Source organism: Vespula vulgaris, chromosome 3, assembly GCF_905475345.1.
Source record: "Vespula vulgaris chromosome 3, iyVesVulg1.1, whole genome shotgun sequence".
In the NCBI taxonomy this organism is placed as follows: Eukaryota; Metazoa; Arthropoda; class Insecta; order Hymenoptera; family Vespidae; genus Vespula; species Vespula vulgaris.
The window spans coordinates 2,523,025-2,538,061 of NC_066588.1; the positions used below are offsets into that span (position 1 = coordinate 2,523,025).

General features: G+C 31.9%; 4 protein-coding genes across 8 annotated transcripts in view; 2 read left to right on the forward strand and 2 right to left on the reverse strand.

Annotated features, from left to right (window-relative positions):
* The first annotated feature begins 94 nt into the window (after positions 1 to 94).
* LOC127062666 (uncharacterized) lies at positions 95 to 3,291 on the forward strand. 2 transcript variants are annotated; one of them, XR_007781179.1, is made up of 9 exons: positions 95 to 794; positions 882 to 1,041; positions 1,105 to 1,217; positions 1,414 to 1,545; positions 1,632 to 1,839; positions 1,918 to 2,062; positions 2,148 to 2,262; positions 2,357 to 2,916; positions 3,203 to 3,291. XR_007781179.1 is itself a non-coding variant. In XM_050991286.1 (8 exons), exons 1-8 carry the CDS (start codon positions 603 to 605, stop codon positions 2,510 to 2,512), a joined length of 1,221 nt encoding a protein of 406 aa, XP_050847243.1. In that variant the 5' UTR covers positions 95 to 602; the 3' UTR covers positions 2,513 to 3,053. The 2 variants fall into 2 exon arrangements, 1 of the variants encoding a protein (XP_050847243.1); XM_050991286.1 differs by lacking the exon at positions 3,203 to 3,291 and having other exon boundaries at positions 2,357 to 3,053.
* On the reverse strand, positions 3,168 to 6,139 carry LOC127062665 (uncharacterized). Of its 2 annotated transcripts, none has more exons than XM_050991284.1 (6): positions 5,791 to 6,139; positions 5,091 to 5,252; positions 4,807 to 5,002; positions 4,589 to 4,721; positions 4,265 to 4,498; positions 3,168 to 4,145 (listed from the first exon to the last, which is right to left on the reverse strand). In XM_050991284.1, exons 3-6 carry the CDS (start codon positions 4,840 to 4,842, stop codon positions 3,199 to 3,201), a joined length of 1,350 nt encoding a protein of 449 aa, XP_050847241.1. In that variant the 5' UTR covers positions 4,843 to 5,002; positions 5,091 to 5,252; positions 5,791 to 6,139; the 3' UTR covers positions 3,168 to 3,198. The 2 variants fall into 2 exon arrangements, with proteins under 2 accessions (XP_050847241.1, XP_050847242.1); XM_050991285.1 differs by lacking the exon at positions 5,791 to 6,139 and adding an exon at positions 5,341 to 5,489.
* Positions 6,140 to 6,363: 224 nt separating this feature from the next.
* Positions 6,364 to 11,765, reverse strand: LOC127062668 (transmembrane protein 53). Its single transcript, XM_050991289.1, has 5 exons — positions 10,931 to 11,765; positions 9,636 to 9,843; positions 9,370 to 9,528; positions 8,778 to 8,903; positions 6,364 to 8,115 (listed from the first exon to the last, which is right to left on the reverse strand). The coding sequence occupies exons 1-5, from the start codon at positions 11,167 to 11,169 to the stop codon at positions 7,828 to 7,830; spliced, it is 1,020 nt and encodes a 339-aa protein (XP_050847246.1). The 5' UTR covers positions 11,170 to 11,765; the 3' UTR covers positions 6,364 to 7,827.
* Positions 11,766 to 12,883: 1,118 nt separating this feature from the next.
* Positions 12,884 to 15,037, forward strand: part of LOC127062539 (uncharacterized) — a 62,993-nt gene continuing 60,839 nt past the window's right edge. For 2 of the 3 annotated variants that reach the window (XM_050990970.1, XM_050990971.1), the window contains exon 1: positions 12,885 to 13,099. In XM_050990970.1, coding sequence (XP_050846927.1) covers positions 13,021 to 13,099 — 79 coding nt within the window. In that variant the 5' untranslated portion in view covers positions 12,885 to 13,020. Of the gene's footprint in view, positions 13,100 to 15,037 lie in introns of all 3 variants that reach the window. The other variant, XM_050990972.1, reaches the window with a different exon arrangement.

Below are 15,037 nucleotides of genomic sequence, written 5' to 3' on the forward strand. Positions count from 1 at the left end.
GCATTTCAGAGGTTAAGCGAATGATAAATCACGGCTCAATAGATAATACTGATTGTTCGAGTTAATATAATAGAGCAAGAGATGATACGTATTATTAGAGGTGAATAAAAGAAAATAAATGAGATGGCAGTAGTGGCAACGAATTGAACATTTATTTATTTATTATCAATATTGTAATGTGTAATATGATGACAGATATGTACATAAACGTCATCTATCGATTGCTTGAAGTTTCGAATTTAAAATGTAACAGTCCGATAATCGATATAACCAAATCGAGATTGTATCGATACTTGAATTATCAATATCGAGATAGAATTAGATGGTTGACACGTCGAACACGTCAACGAGTTACTTGTTATAGTATGTGCGCTTTTATGGTGCAGTTATCATAAATTTCATAACTTTATCACTATCGTTAAAAGCGTTAAAATTGTTCGACGATAAACGATGCGTTTAATAGATTATCGAAAAGTATCGCGCGTTACAATGTCGTAGTAGATTCTCAAGTTTTAAGTATTGATAGAGGTTAGATTTACAATAAGCTGTCGTGCGATGTGAAATTTTTGAGGCCTATTAAATAAAAAAAAATTTATTTCGAGATGTCGAAATTTAGGATGCTTCCGCGTACATCGCGGATCGTAGCACTTTGTTCTGCTGCGAATTTTATAAATGCAGCAGATCGAGTTATTATGCCGATAGCCATAGTTCTTATGACCGATGAATTTAAATGGAATCTTCATTGGCAAGGATGGATATTATCCGCGTTTGCGTTCGGCTATTTTACTAGTCAGGTATGGAATAAAATATATTTAAATTAACTGACATGCAAATTATGTTAAATGAACAATTTGGTTATTGTATTATGTAACGTTAATTAGATTATTGGTGCAAGCATAGCAAGTCGTTTTGGCTGTAAAACAGTACTAATGCTGGCTGTTTTATTATGGTCTATAAGTACCGTTGTAACGCCTCTTTTGGCACAATCTATTCCATTGCTTATAATCTGCAGAGTAATTCTTGGCCTTGGCGAAGGTTTAGGTAAGGATTTGTATAGAACCAAACAATTTCAATATGTCAGGTACGTAATTGTGAATGTTTTAGGCTTGCCAGTGATATTTCATTTATTTGCGCACAGTGTTCCCATAGAAGAGAGATCAAGAGCATTTGGTTATCTTGTCGCTGCTGGTTCTGTTGGTCAAGTTGTTGCATCAGTTGTAAGTGTTTTTAAAATTTAGTTTTTGTTGCATGATTATAAAAATTATAAAATGCATTAATTACTTCATTATTATTATTATTGTTGTTGTTGTTGTTATTGTGGTTGTTGTTGTTATTATTATTATTATTACTATAATTATTATTAATTATTATTATTATTGTTGTTATTATTATTATTATAATTATTATTATTAGATATGTCCTAATTTGTCCTGGCAAAGCGGATTTTATTTATTTGGTAGTATTGGAATTGTTTGGACTTTGCTGTGGCTAGTATTATATCAAGAAACCAATTCTCAGGATGAAATTCCTCTTTTTGTACCAAAGGTAAATTCTTTTTACGATATTAATAATTTTTTTTTTATAAAATAACTTTATTTTAACTAATAACGTTTTTTTAATTGTCCTTTTAGGTAACACAAAATAGAAGTTTACGCTGGACTGAATTTATTACACATTGGCCTTTGTGGGCTTTGTATATAGCACATTTTGCAATGAATTGGAGTAATTATATAATTATGCAATGGCTACCCACATATTTAGCAAGAAATATATCTGCTAATAAAGAAAGTATTAGTTTAACAGCACTTCCATACATTGTCAATTCTCTTGTTGGTATTGGTAATGTATCTTACATATATGTCTTATTTTTTTAAAGTAGATATATAGAATATAATACATATTAAAATTTGTATGTAGTTGCAGGATATAGCGCGGATAATCTTATACAGAAAAGATGGTCTGTCTTGTCTGTAAGAAGACTGATGACAAATATAGGCTTAATAGGACCAGGAGCGTTTTTATTAGCATTTTGTGCAGTTGATAATTTACTTGCTGCAGTAATGTGAGCATTCCGAAATATTTCTGTGTATATAATGTACAATATTATATATGTTTATATGCTAATTACATATACTTGTATCAAACAGTTTTATTTCTATATCAATGGGACTTTGCGCATGTAATTCTTCAGGACATCTCAGTAATCACGCAGATATAGCACCAAATCACGCAGGAATTACTTTCGCTGTATCAAATACGATTGTACGTATATTCTTTTTCTTTCTTTTTTTCTTTTTCTTTTCTTAAAAAGTCTATATAAATATTAGATTTAATTCGTTGATTTAATTTCTTCTAGGCAACTATACCTGGTATTTTGTGTGGTCCATTAACGGCTGAATTAGTAACGGCTTCTCACGGTCGATGGATGCCAGTGTTTGTTTTAGCTGCAGCGATTAATTTCACAGGGGCTATAATATACCAAAGCCATAGCTCAGCACTTCCAGTATTGTGATATGATTAGTCGCAGGAAGAACTATCAATTGTCCAGTGAAAAAAGGGTAGCGTGTTTGTTTATTTGAAAGTGTATATTTACATCGAGACTGTGGTATATAGATTATATACGGCAATATATAGTTTTGGAATCTTAGTATATAGATTCAACATGGCATACACTTATATTACATAGAAACCATTGAAAAACATATCAAGATATCAGAAATATATTTTAAAAGACTCGAAATAGGAGATATACGTTCGATGCTGTGTAGTGCAAAGTGACGACGATTACAACAGTGCCATTTTTTTTATGCAGAGACTGGAATTTAATGATTAAAATTCGCGACGAACGTGTTGTATAAATATAAAATAACACTTCATCGTCTTTAATTTGTGCATCATGACATCACGAATTAATAGGTAACATTTTGTGATATGTTCTAATATATATATATATATATATATATATATATATATATATATATATATATATATATATACATGAGATTTTAATTTTTCATATAGAAAAAAAATGTATATTCTGTATAAGTCAACATTGTATATAAAGAATGTTTTAAGAAGCAATTTATGTGTGTATGTATATATATATATATATATATATATATATATATATATATATATATATATATAAAAAATGAGAGAAACGTGCCATTCGATTAATTTCTTTTTTTTCTGTTTTTCTTAGATAGGATACAATGACAGTAAATCTTTTTTTAAGTATTCCGACTGAAGGATTTGATCCAATACATTTTTTGATAGATTTAAGCCATTAAAGCCCATTTCAACGAATGTATTTCCTTCCAAGTATTTTCCATTATTCCTCGCATCAAAAGTTTCAATCGATTTTGTATCTATATTTTTCGTTTCATTCGTGGATTCTTTATTTTTTTCAATATCATTATTGCTCCTAAATGTTTCAATTTCTTCTTTCTCTAAATTATTAATATCTTTTTCATTAATGGAAGCGGGATAATCGAAATCTTTTTCAGGATTCTCTTCAAAGTCATTTTCACAATCCGTTATGTTCATATTTAAATCTTTATCTTTTATTGTATTGAGTTTATCAATATTTGTTGTATAATCATTTAAATAGTTTTCTACCTCGGATTTAACTTTAGATGATTTTTTTCGTTTCAAAAATTCATTTTCATGAGAATTTAATAAATTCGATTCGTAGTTTAAAATATTGTTTATATTCCATAATTTTTTTTCTGTAAACAACGATCGTTTTTTAATATCTTTTTTTTCTTTTCTTAAAATATCTTCCTTAAATTCTTTGGATGGCGAAGTATTCGTGGTTGTAGATTTTAACTTAGTCCATTGATCTCGTTTTGAAAATAACTTGTTCTTAGTACGTTCGACATCTCGTTGAATATTTAATGTTTTAGGTTCTTTTGGAAGTTTATTGATATTTTTTAATGCGTCTTGATTCTTCGTCGAGTCAGCATTTTGTTTTATTTTATTTATATTATACGTAGTACTTTCCAAAATGTCGTATAACTTTCTTATACGTGGATTAGACATATATTTATTTTTACGATATTGACAGTTTTGGAATTGTTCCCAATTAGCTTTTATATTCTGCACGTCCTGATCGATTTCACTTAATTTCAATGGTGTCATTTTATCTGAACGTGAAAGAATAATTTCATAATTTTTCATGAATACATATTTATTTATTTATTTATTTATTTTTTTAATAGATCAAATTATAAAATGACAATTCGATTTTAATCACAGGACTTACATCTATTATCTAATATTTTCGAAATTCTTTCATTTTTCGTCGTGCTTGTTTTATTTAAAATAAATGGTAAAGACGCTTGGTCTTGTAATACGTTTGTCATTTTTTCTTCTTTTTCGAAAACGTTAATGGAACAATTTATAGAGGGATTTAATTTCGGTAACGATGCAATGGAACGAGTTTTAGTCTTTACAATATCTTTTTTGACGCTCGTTGTTGATTTTGAGACTCTTACCTCTGTGTAATAATAGATGTGCCAGAAATTGATTAATTGGTATTAATTTATCGTTTTTATATTAATGAACAATCATTCTTACATTATAATACCTTTTAACGCATCCTCGTTTTGAAGATTTCCAAAAGGATTGAATTCATATACGATGTTGTTCGTCGCAGAGATCCTTTTTATAGGTTGCCACGTATGTGCTGGTTTTGTTAACCAACGTGCATTCTCCGTATTCTATCAAACATATTATTAAAGTATTCATTGAATTATGAGATTAAGATAATTGTTATCGTCAATTGAAATAGCATAGACAACGTACGATATTTTGCTTAATTTTACTTTTTCTCGCAGACATTTTTCTTCCATTATTTGACCGTTCTTTAGCGTTATCGTATTTAGAAATAATTTTTGATTTGGAATCGTTCGGATCTACATCAGAATCCAATTGATTATCGCAATGCAATGAACATAACGCTTCCGATATTTTCTGTTTGTCGATTCTAGCCAATCTGTTTCTATGCGACGTTTGTAGAAAATTTGTCGATGATTATTCCTTTTTTTTTTTCTATTAACTTATACATTAAAAAATTATTTAGAACTTACTTGTTGTACACGTTGATACGAATATACTCCCTTAAGACTTTTTCAGGGCTCGTAAAGTGTTGAAAATTAAATATCACTTTGTCACCTTTTCTAACGAATAAAGGACAGGCTCTGAAAACAATCTTCGGATTCGGTTTTCGTGTCTTCTTGTTAGCACTGGAACTTGATAATTTATTTTTTTTATATATGTATCGATTGTTATTTATTCAGAAATAAATTCACCAAATGTTTTATAATATACAAGATGTACCATGGCTATGAGATTCATACATCAAAGATGTGTTAATTCGTATCATTTAAAGTTGAACATTTTTAAACGATGATACGTATGTAAATTGTCTTCTAATAGGATTGCATGATAGAATTACATTGTCAAAAAAATTTTTATTATTGCGCATTATTTTTATTATTTTGCATGAACTGTTGTCTTTATATAAGAAAATCAAATATCGATTAAATGTCCTCTTTCAATGTTTAGTAATTTTCTTACAAAACATTTTTACTGATATATATAAGTACATACATTCATACACACACACACAGACATATACATACGTGTTTATCAATTTATTTTCATTTTTATGTTTAAATCAATTTCAATTACACGCTTCTTAATGCAATGAATCTCGCGAATTCTTGATAGGAATCAACATCTTGTATATTCAAACGGAACATATATGTATAGAAATATTATACTTACGAGTTTGAAGATTTGACTTTGACTTCGGATTTCGTAGATTCCTCTTCGAGTTCTTTAGTTTCAACTTTTTGTTCGACACTTTGAACGAAATAAGACAATCCTTCGAGACGATTCTTTTCTTCCCGATTTTGCGATCTCAATCCCGGAAGAGAATCCACGTGGTGTGGTAAAAATCTAGGAAGGTAATGGGATCGCGAACAATTCGGGAAACCACTTTCGATATAAGCCAGTTCCGAAAACTTCTTCGAGAGAAAAGAATTATTTTCTTTATTTCTTTCTTTAGTTTCTCTTCTCTTTTTATACCTTTTAATATATTTCTAAAATTTTATTAGGATCCTAATAACTTTTTCTTCCCGTTGTTGTTTTCATTTTTTCCTTATGTCAAATGTTAATCACCATTTATTTTTGTTTGACAGCAGTTTTTTTCTTTAGAATGAAATTGATTACCATCGATTGATCACCTATCGATAAATATTTCGATTAAATTATGATTTTTTATCTTCGTCGTTATTGTTCGAAAGAAAATAAAATAAAACATCCTCGTTATTATATCAAATAAATCGTACACTTAGAGAGGTATTTATCAGTCTTTATTTCGTAACTAATCGACAGATCAAAATATATTTGCATTTATATATACATATACATATATACATATACACATATATATATATACATATATATATATTTATTTATTTACGTTAACACAGTGTCCTATAACGATAGACACAATGTGGGAAGGAATGGGATCGTCGGGGTTTGATTTAAGGAAATTTATTTTTTTTCTCGTTTAATCACGATGCAATTTTTATCTCAGATTTATGGCGGAAGCTAAATCAAAACTTTATAACTTTATATTATGTTATAATACTTTGTGCGATTTCTCATCGAACCAAGTTTGATTAATTCGCGAGTTATCACTCGGGGCTGTGATAATCATCGAATTTGACGATGATAATAATTATAATCATATTAATAATAATAATAATAATAATAATAATAATAATAATAATAATAATAATAATAGTAATAATAACAATAATAATAATATTAATAATAATGCTAATAATAATATAGGATCCTTGCTCTTTTTTCACAATCGCGTTTGAAAAAATAGACATTCAGAGCTGTTCGAGTGATCCTTTTAATTCTTCTGCTTTTTTTTCTTTTTTTCTTTTTTTTTAAACATTTGTATAGCATGTTTTCTCTCTCTCTCTCTCTCTCTCTCTTTCTCTCTCACATAGATCATTTAAATAAATCTTCTCTTTCTCCCTCTCAATATCGTTAAAATAATGATAATTAATATTATTATGTTATGTTGATCATTAAGTTAGCAGCAAAGTGCAACTAGAGTCATTACAAACTCACTACGCGGGGAGTACGTGTTCCTGCGGAATTATTTGTTTACCGCGTTAGTTTTTCAATGGGGTCGTCTTGTATTGTTGTACATATGTATCCTTTCTATGTACTTACAATTCAGCCGAGGCACCTTTGACACGCACTTATTTACTCGCGTTACGGAAAAATTGAAATGGAAGATGTGTAAAGGGAAGAAATTGAAGCATTGGAAATAGCGCGCGTTTGTTATTAACAAACGGAGCCGAAAATCGATGGAGATCTTTTTTTCTTTTTTTTTTCTTCTCTTACCTCTTTTTTCATCTACGAAAAAAATTCTTCTTGAAGATATAGAACTTTGATATTTTATTATATATATATATTTTTCTTTTTTTTTAGTCTTCTTATAGAAGAAAATGTAAGTACAAAGAAAAAACAAAAAAAAAAAGGAAAAAAAAAATGATCATCATTTGTACACGTTGTTGTTGATTGGCTCGCCAGAAAAAAATTAAATGAGCAAGTAAAAAAATAAATAAATAAATCGATAAAAAATTAATTTTAATCGATCTTCGTTCTCCGTTCGTTACGAAATGGCCGCCATGAAATATTTTCATCGCGCGCGATAATGCAAAGGTACTTTTGCTAAAAACAATTCTTTTTTATTGTTATTATTATTTCGTACGGCTCGTTCTCATGTGTTTTCTAATTTTGATATTTCGTTGCCTCGTTAGGCAAAACGACGCGTTTCGTCAGGCCGGGTTGGGCGTCAAAAACGTCAGTTTCGATTCGTTCGTCCTCATGACTTGCTGACTTCTCAAATTTCTTGGACGGGTTGCCAGATTGTAGGCACTCATTGATGAAACTGCAAACCGTGTTCACATAGACCTCACGATACATTGCATAATGTTTTACGTGGGGTGAATTTGTAAAGAGGACAAGTTGTACGCGTACACCGCGTTCTGCACGTCGGCTTGCGAATTTCTCGACATCCTGGAAATATAATATAACGTCATGTTCAATTGTCATGATAATTGATTTAAGATACATAATTGATTTAAAATTTATTAACCCTTTGAACTCGACTTTTTTTATCTTCCTCCTTTTTCTTTTTTAACCGACGTCGTCGAATCTCAGTTTAACGCGTGAAAGATTAACGAAGGGATAATTATTTATTGTCATTGTTGATGCAAGGATACTAAACTGATAAATAAATGTAATTAATCGTAAAATATGGACAGATAAATGGCAGACGATTATCGTTGTCACTTCAGAGACGACATATGAATTTTATCGTCGACCTCCGGCGTTGACGTTCGAATTAAAAGGGTTAACATTTTCGCTGACAAGATGGCTGTCAGCTTTGTCTTATATTCGAAGCATTATCTCAATAGAAATCCATAAAAAAGATTCGTAAATTAATTACGTTTCGCGTTGATTATACGATTATGTTCAATGTTTTTTTTTTCTTTTTCTATTTTTTTTTTTTTTACATAGATTACAATTGATATAAAAAAATATATATATACATATATTTACAGGTTTCGAGAAGTTGTTTAATTTCGCGAAACATGGATAACTTCGATCTGATAAAATATAAGCAAACGCGTTAATTGTTTTTACGTTTGGTTTAAAGAATATTTGTATAAACTAACGGCAGCTGGAATCAATGTATCGGTGTTCGAGTAAAGAAAGAGTTGCGGCCAAGAATAAGATTCTTCCATCAGTGTGAATGGATTAGATTGAATGGTGAAACCTCGTCCAAGAGCATGAGCGATCACCTGTAAAAAAAGGAAAAAAAGAATTGATATCTATTAAATAAGATATACAAAATGTTCATCGATCAATCTTATCTAATTTACATTTAATTCTCTTTTTACATGATCAATTTTTTTCTTTTTCTTTTTTTCGTTTTCTTTTTACACGTTTTAGAAGACAAAAGCAATTCTATTCTTAGACAATATATTACGATTCTATTAATGACACACGTTATTTTCTTCGAGACATATACACATATTTTAAATATAAATATTTAAAATAAAAAATAGCCTAGAATACTATTCAATGATTTTCATACTTTTTTTGTCTCATAAACGACTTATCGTTCGTATCGGGTTTTCACATTATTTGGATGCGTCCTTCAATTTTTTTTCGGTTTTTTTTTTCTTCTGGAACAAATCTATCGCGTAAATGAAGAATTAGATGTATCGTTTGAAAGTAAGTAGAAACAAGTAAGAAGGTAATAACCTCGAAGAACCAGAACATTGAGAGGAAGATTGTAATGAAGAAAGACATTGGTATATTCGTCAGAGGATGTCCACCGATGATAGCACTGATAGCTTTGAACAGGGACGTAACTCTTCTTTCACCAGGCGCGCTGTCAAAAATTACCCCTTTCACTTGGGACTGAGAAATAATATTAAAAATGAATTATATCTGTGAAGTGAATAATACAGTCAGATTAAAAAACAAAAAGAAAAATATGATCAAGGAAAAAAATAATGTTTCATTACTTGTATCGGAGAATCCATTTGTTGCATCGCGATACTGATGTGTTGATAAAGCAAAGCACCACCGTTGCTGAATATATGAAAGAATATCGGATGATCGTTCAAACTGTTTTTAGCAATCACCTGTAATAATCGTTTGCCTATATAAGGCATTTTATCTCTTCGTCCAAATAGACATTCCATCGGTGCCGTATAACGGAGAGTGATGCAACTGCAAATAATCGAATTTGACGATTACGGAAATATTCATTCAAATATACAAATATAATGTGAACACTCTATTTATTATCGTTAAAACGTTATATTCGAACGACGAATATATTTCATTTTTATCTTTGTAATCTTTTATCTTTGACCAATTTTGAGAAATTTCGCTTCTAATAAATTTTTAGTTTTCCAATTTTTTTTCTTTTTCTTTTTTTTTTATATAGTAAGAAAAATCTCAAATTAGGGTAAAACTATTATTATTTAAGTGCAACTATTAAATTAGTTTTTACGTGATTTTTAGCGATAGGAAATCCCCACCCACTCTCTGCTAAAAATAGACAGACCGCGGCACGTAAGTTAATACTCGAATATATATTTCGCATACAAAGTATTAACTAATAACTATTATCATTGACACGTGTACATGCCGATCGATCGTACCAACCAATATTTAAAGCTTCCTGTATGTCTCGAGCAATGTGCTTTAAACAAAATAAATTCGGCAATCGTTCCGAACTTTTATCGTTTCGATAAAAAAAAATTTTAAAACGAAAGAAGAAGGAATATGAGTGATATCAAAAAAAAAAAAAAGAAAAAACAAAGAAGAAAAAGAGAAAAAAATAAAAGAAACAAAAATCGGTCCTAGTCAGGTGAACAGCATCTGTGGAAAGCCGGCACAAACGTGCGGTCGATAATCGTCGACTAGAAACGTAAAATAATATCACCGGCTGCTGTGCTATGCAAAGTGAAAATTATAATCAAAATTTTTATCGAACGAAATGATTTTTTTTTTTTTACAAAGGAGAGAAGAGAGGAAGAATCCTTTTTTTTTCTTTTTCTTTTATCTCTTTTAATAAATCACAGCGACGAAAAGCTCATCGCGAGTGAGTTTTCAATTCCCTATTTAATCGTGCGTTGAATTTCGAGGCTGACCTTGAAATTTTAATCAAAGAGAGTGAGCAAGCGAGCGAGTGAGCGAGCGAGTGAATGAGAGAGAGAGAGAGAGAGAAAGAGAGAGAGAAAGAGAGAGAGAAAGAAAGAGAGACAGAGAGAGAGAGAAAGACACGAGATTACCTTCGAAGGTATCCTACCTCTTCTCCTTGTAGATAGCACTGTATTTAGCCAAGTATCTATCTTGACAGCCAGCCCATCCAAGTAGAACGACAAGTGGCCGTTTGTCCTCTTCATAAACGAAGACGAATTCCTCCTTGTGATCCTGTCCATTGTTCGTGGACGAAGTCAACGTCGTCGGATCCTTTGGCGATGGTGGAAAGGAAGGGAACATTATGCAGTATTCCAGGTCCTCTTGATCGTTCATCTTCTCCGGCATGATCGTATAGATTACCTCGCACCTATTTGGATGCCGGAAATGCGTACTCTCTCAATGCGCGTAATCTATATTTATGTAGCCGCCTTATGATGACGGCAACGGCAAAAGCTAGTTAGTAAGGTGATGATGACGAAGACGAGGAAGTGGAGGTATCTAGAGTAGAATATCTCGAGGAAACGAAACGAAACGTAACGTTGAGCGCGGGCTACTCGAAAGAGGGAGGTAGAACGAGGTGGTAAAGATGAAGAGGGAGAGATGTATATACACGTCTATCTCCCTATATCTTTCTCTTTCTCTCTTTTTCTCTTTCTCTCTTTTTCTCTTCTCTCTCTTCTCTTTCTCTCTTTCTCTCTCTTTCTCTCCCTCCCTCTCTCTCCCTCTCTCTCTCTCTCTTGCTCTTTTCAACACACACGGATAGAAGCAACATATAAAAGCACCCCACTAGTCGCACTAGGAAAGCTCTCCTCTCGTTCGGCACGAGCTTGCGTCGTACCGTTCGCGTTCGTTCTTCGAAAGCGCGAAAGCGAATCGGAGGATCGATAAATGGAGTTTCCTGAAGGTGCACGCGAGCCAGCTCGCCTCGTGTCCAGCTCGAGCAAGACTATTTTATACGAGAGTCATTTTCTGTCTGTTTCACTCTCTCTCTCTCTCTCTCTCTCTCTCTCTCTCTGTCTCTCTCTTTGTTTCTCTCTTTCGCTTTCTCTCTCTCTCTCTTTTTTTGTTTTTGTTTTTTTCTTCTCTCTCTTTTTTCTTTCTTTTTTTCTTTCTTTCTTTTTTTCTTTCTTCCTTCTTTCCTCTTTCTTTCTAGAGGACAAAGATCGAAAGATCGATACGATTCCTTGTAACTTTTCACTTTAATCTAACTTCCATCGTAGATTTGCTTATTCATCGATGACATATCGTTTCACGAACCGAATATGTTACACCGAGGTATCGATCGACTGCAACAACAACGAAGAGTCTACTTGTCTAGAATAATTTCAGATCGCTCAAAGCGCTAATCTAATTCACGACGCGTTCATATTTTTTCAGACGTAAGGCGAAACGATATGCGATCGTCTTTTTTAAATTCAATCGGAAATCTCTCATGTTCCAAAAAGATAGAGAATTTTGCCGCCGTTCTTACGGTTGCAACATGATTGAACCCGTCTACAGGAAATAGAAAATTTGATGATTGAATAATCAATCCATAATCGAAATCTCGTATTAAAAGTTATGTTTCCGAATCTCCCTATGACGTATATACTATTTTATCTGTTCGATTCGAAATCGATTGGAAGAGGAAAATTGGGATTCGTGGATTAATTTGAAGGAAGCGAGGGGGAGAATCGTTCGTCTCTTATTTTGATTTCCGTTTTCCGAGAGAAGTGGAAAGTTCATATCGTTCGAACGAAAATTCAAAGTTAAAGGGGTCGTCTTTTCTACCATTCACCCTTTTTCACTCGTTTCAGTGTTCTACTTTACCGACCACGTCGAGAAAGTAGAATACGTCGATAAGATAGAAACCTGCGAGAAAATAATTAATCGTTTATTATCGAATTTCGGTGGATAAGTTGAATCGGTAATGTCGTAAACCGCATAGATGGCGCCAAATATAGAAAGTACTCGCGTCGAGATGGTAAACATTGAGCAGGCGCTCTCAGGCGCTGGACCCGCGCTTGGATGCTGCCGACGCGCATGGTCGTCGAGTCATAACCGAGATGCACAGAGAAAGAGGGAGAGAGACCGGCCGAGATTCAAACTCGAAATCTAAACGACCGAACATTCAGAGTCACGCGAGTGGCCGCGCGATACGGCTCGGGCGTTTGAAAACGTACGGACGACGACAAAGGACACGACGAGTCGCGCGCCATGTGCGATCGGAGAAGTTTCAGATTAAAGAGAATCCTCTGTGTTCTATTCTTTGTCAATGGCATCGTCCTACCGATCGGTGAGTATATTTCTTATACGAATATTTTCCTTTTATTTTCGATTCGATCGGAAATTACGTGCGCGTTTATGTGTTTCAAGAAGTTCGAATGACGATTGGTGACGACGATGGTAACGAAGAAAAAAAAAAAATGTAATTAATAAAAAGAACATGCTTTTTTTTCTTTTTCTTTCATTTATAGACCCTCCAAGCTGTTATCATATCGTCGGTTATAAATTGCAAACATCCACAAGTCGACGTACCCTTATAATTTCAACTCAATTTAAATTCATGATCAATTTAAAATTTGTTAATTATTATCGTCTTTTTTATTGATCAATATAAAAATGTACTTTTATCCATGGTTACGTGGATATTCGTTGAGATCGAAGATTAAGTGGCGATCGTTTAGTATAATTTTTTATTCGTCGATGCGCGCTAAAAGGACCATTCACTTCTTCATAAATATCTACTTGATTAAGTTGTAAAAGCTAATGATCATTTATATACATACATACATATGTATACATATATATATATGGAGAAATATTTCAGGTTAATGGCTAATTACTCACTAATGATTTCATTTTCCTGTTGATACGTTCGATGTTCATTCGTGGAATTGCCAATGTTGTTTCTTTATTTCTTTCTTTCCTTTTTCTTTTTTTTTGTTTTAATTTCTTTAACACATAGCTCTGAATTAACGTCGAAGTATGCAACGAAACGAGGAAAGTTTTGCAGTTTTCCTGCCGCGTTTAGCATGAGCTTGATATGCACGTTGAATAATAAAGACATCAATGAACAAGCCCTGGTGGTCGCGTGTTACTTCGTGCGTTTCGTGTTAAGCTTAATCGTAGTATATTCAAAGTTTTTAAGACATAAAAACTTTTACTATTCTCTTACGATTACTCTATGTTATTTTCAAATGTTCTCAAATAAAAGATAAAAAATCATTGACCAAACGAAGCGAAATAATATTCTTTCTACGAACAATTAGAAAAAAAAAGAAGAAAAGAAATATGTATATATTACATATTATATGTGTATATAATATTAATTTTTCTTCAACATTTTTCATCCTTTAGTATTAATTCTCTCTACTTTTTTTCCTTTCTTTCTTTTTTTTTTTTTAATCTTTACGTTTGTCTTTAAAGCAGACTTTTCTCTCCAATACAGACAACGCTTTCAAGAATTTCATTAGCGTGAGAATCCTCGAGAGAGCAGTCTACGGATTACGTTTCACCCAGACATGAACGTAATTGCGTTCGGTTTTATTTAATTCTTCACATTTTTTAACGGAAATATTATAATAAAAAAGATTTCTTTCTTTAACGATTTTACTTTCACGATTATACTCATATATACATATATATATACCTTTTTTTTCCATAAAATACAAAATACATACAAGTATATTCTATCGACTCGACAAACATTAAGAATTATAAAAATTTTATATACAAAGCTATATACTATGTGTATATTCATATTGTATAATCGACGCAAAGTGGCGATAATATGGCAAGCTGTTTCATTTTTATTCTATTTTACTTTCCGATAGACGTAATACGCGCGCAAAATTGTATTCGAGCGAAATTCCATGTGAAGCTTCGCTGGCAGAATATTTCGTCGCGCACTGGACTATGAGCACGCCTATATGTTAGTAGCTATTTTATGCAGTTTAGGTATGCACCGATGCATCACGAACGTTCGCGCCACTCCTCCGTGAGGAAAGTATCGGAGGAACGCTTAAATATATCCTTATATATATCTCTACATACCTATGTATATATATATATATATATATATATATATATATATATATTATATATAAGGTTATATACTCAAACGTTTACGACTGAGAACACATGAAATAATTCGATTACTATAAGTCGAGTGCGAGCGGATGATACCGATTAATTTTTCCTCTGGATTTTTAATTATCGTTTTTCTTTCTTT

Excerpts from the sequence above, each read along its gene's own strand:
- LOC127062666 (XM_050991286.1), top strand. The coding sequence starts at position 603 with ATGTCGAAATTTAGGATGCTTCCGCGTACATCGCGGATCGTAGCACTT. Across the intron at positions 1,546-1,631 it reads TTCCTCTTTTTGTACCAAAG|GTAACACAAAATAGAAGTTT; the intron begins GTAAATTCTTTT and ends TTGTCCTTTTAG. Across the intron at positions 2,263-2,356 it reads TCGCTGTATCAAATACGATT|GCAACTATACCTGGTATTTT; the intron begins GTACGTATATTC and ends AATTTCTTCTAG.
- LOC127062665 (XM_050991284.1), bottom strand. The coding sequence starts at position 4,842 with ATGTCTGCGAGAAAAAGTAAAATTAAGCAAAATATC. Across the intron at positions 4,722-4,806 it reads GTAAAATTAAGCAAAATATC|AATACGGAGAATGCACGTTG; the intron begins GTACGTTGTCTA and ends TATGTTTGATAG. Across the intron at positions 4,146-4,264 it reads GAAAATATTAGATAATAGAT|ATAAAATGACACCATTGAAA; the intron begins GTAAGTCCTGTG and ends TTTCACGTTCAG.
- LOC127062668 (XM_050991289.1), bottom strand. The coding sequence starts at position 11,169 with ATGCCGGAGAAGATGAACGATCAAGAGGACCTGGAATACTGCATAATG. Across the intron at positions 9,844-10,930 it reads GCTATCTACAAGGAGAAGAG|TTGCATCACTCTCCGTTATA; the intron begins GTAGGATACCTT and ends GATTATTTGCAG. Across the intron at positions 9,529-9,635 it reads AAATGGATTCTCCGATACAA|TCCCAAGTGAAAGGGGTAAT; the intron begins GTAATGAAACAT and ends ATTATTTCTCAG.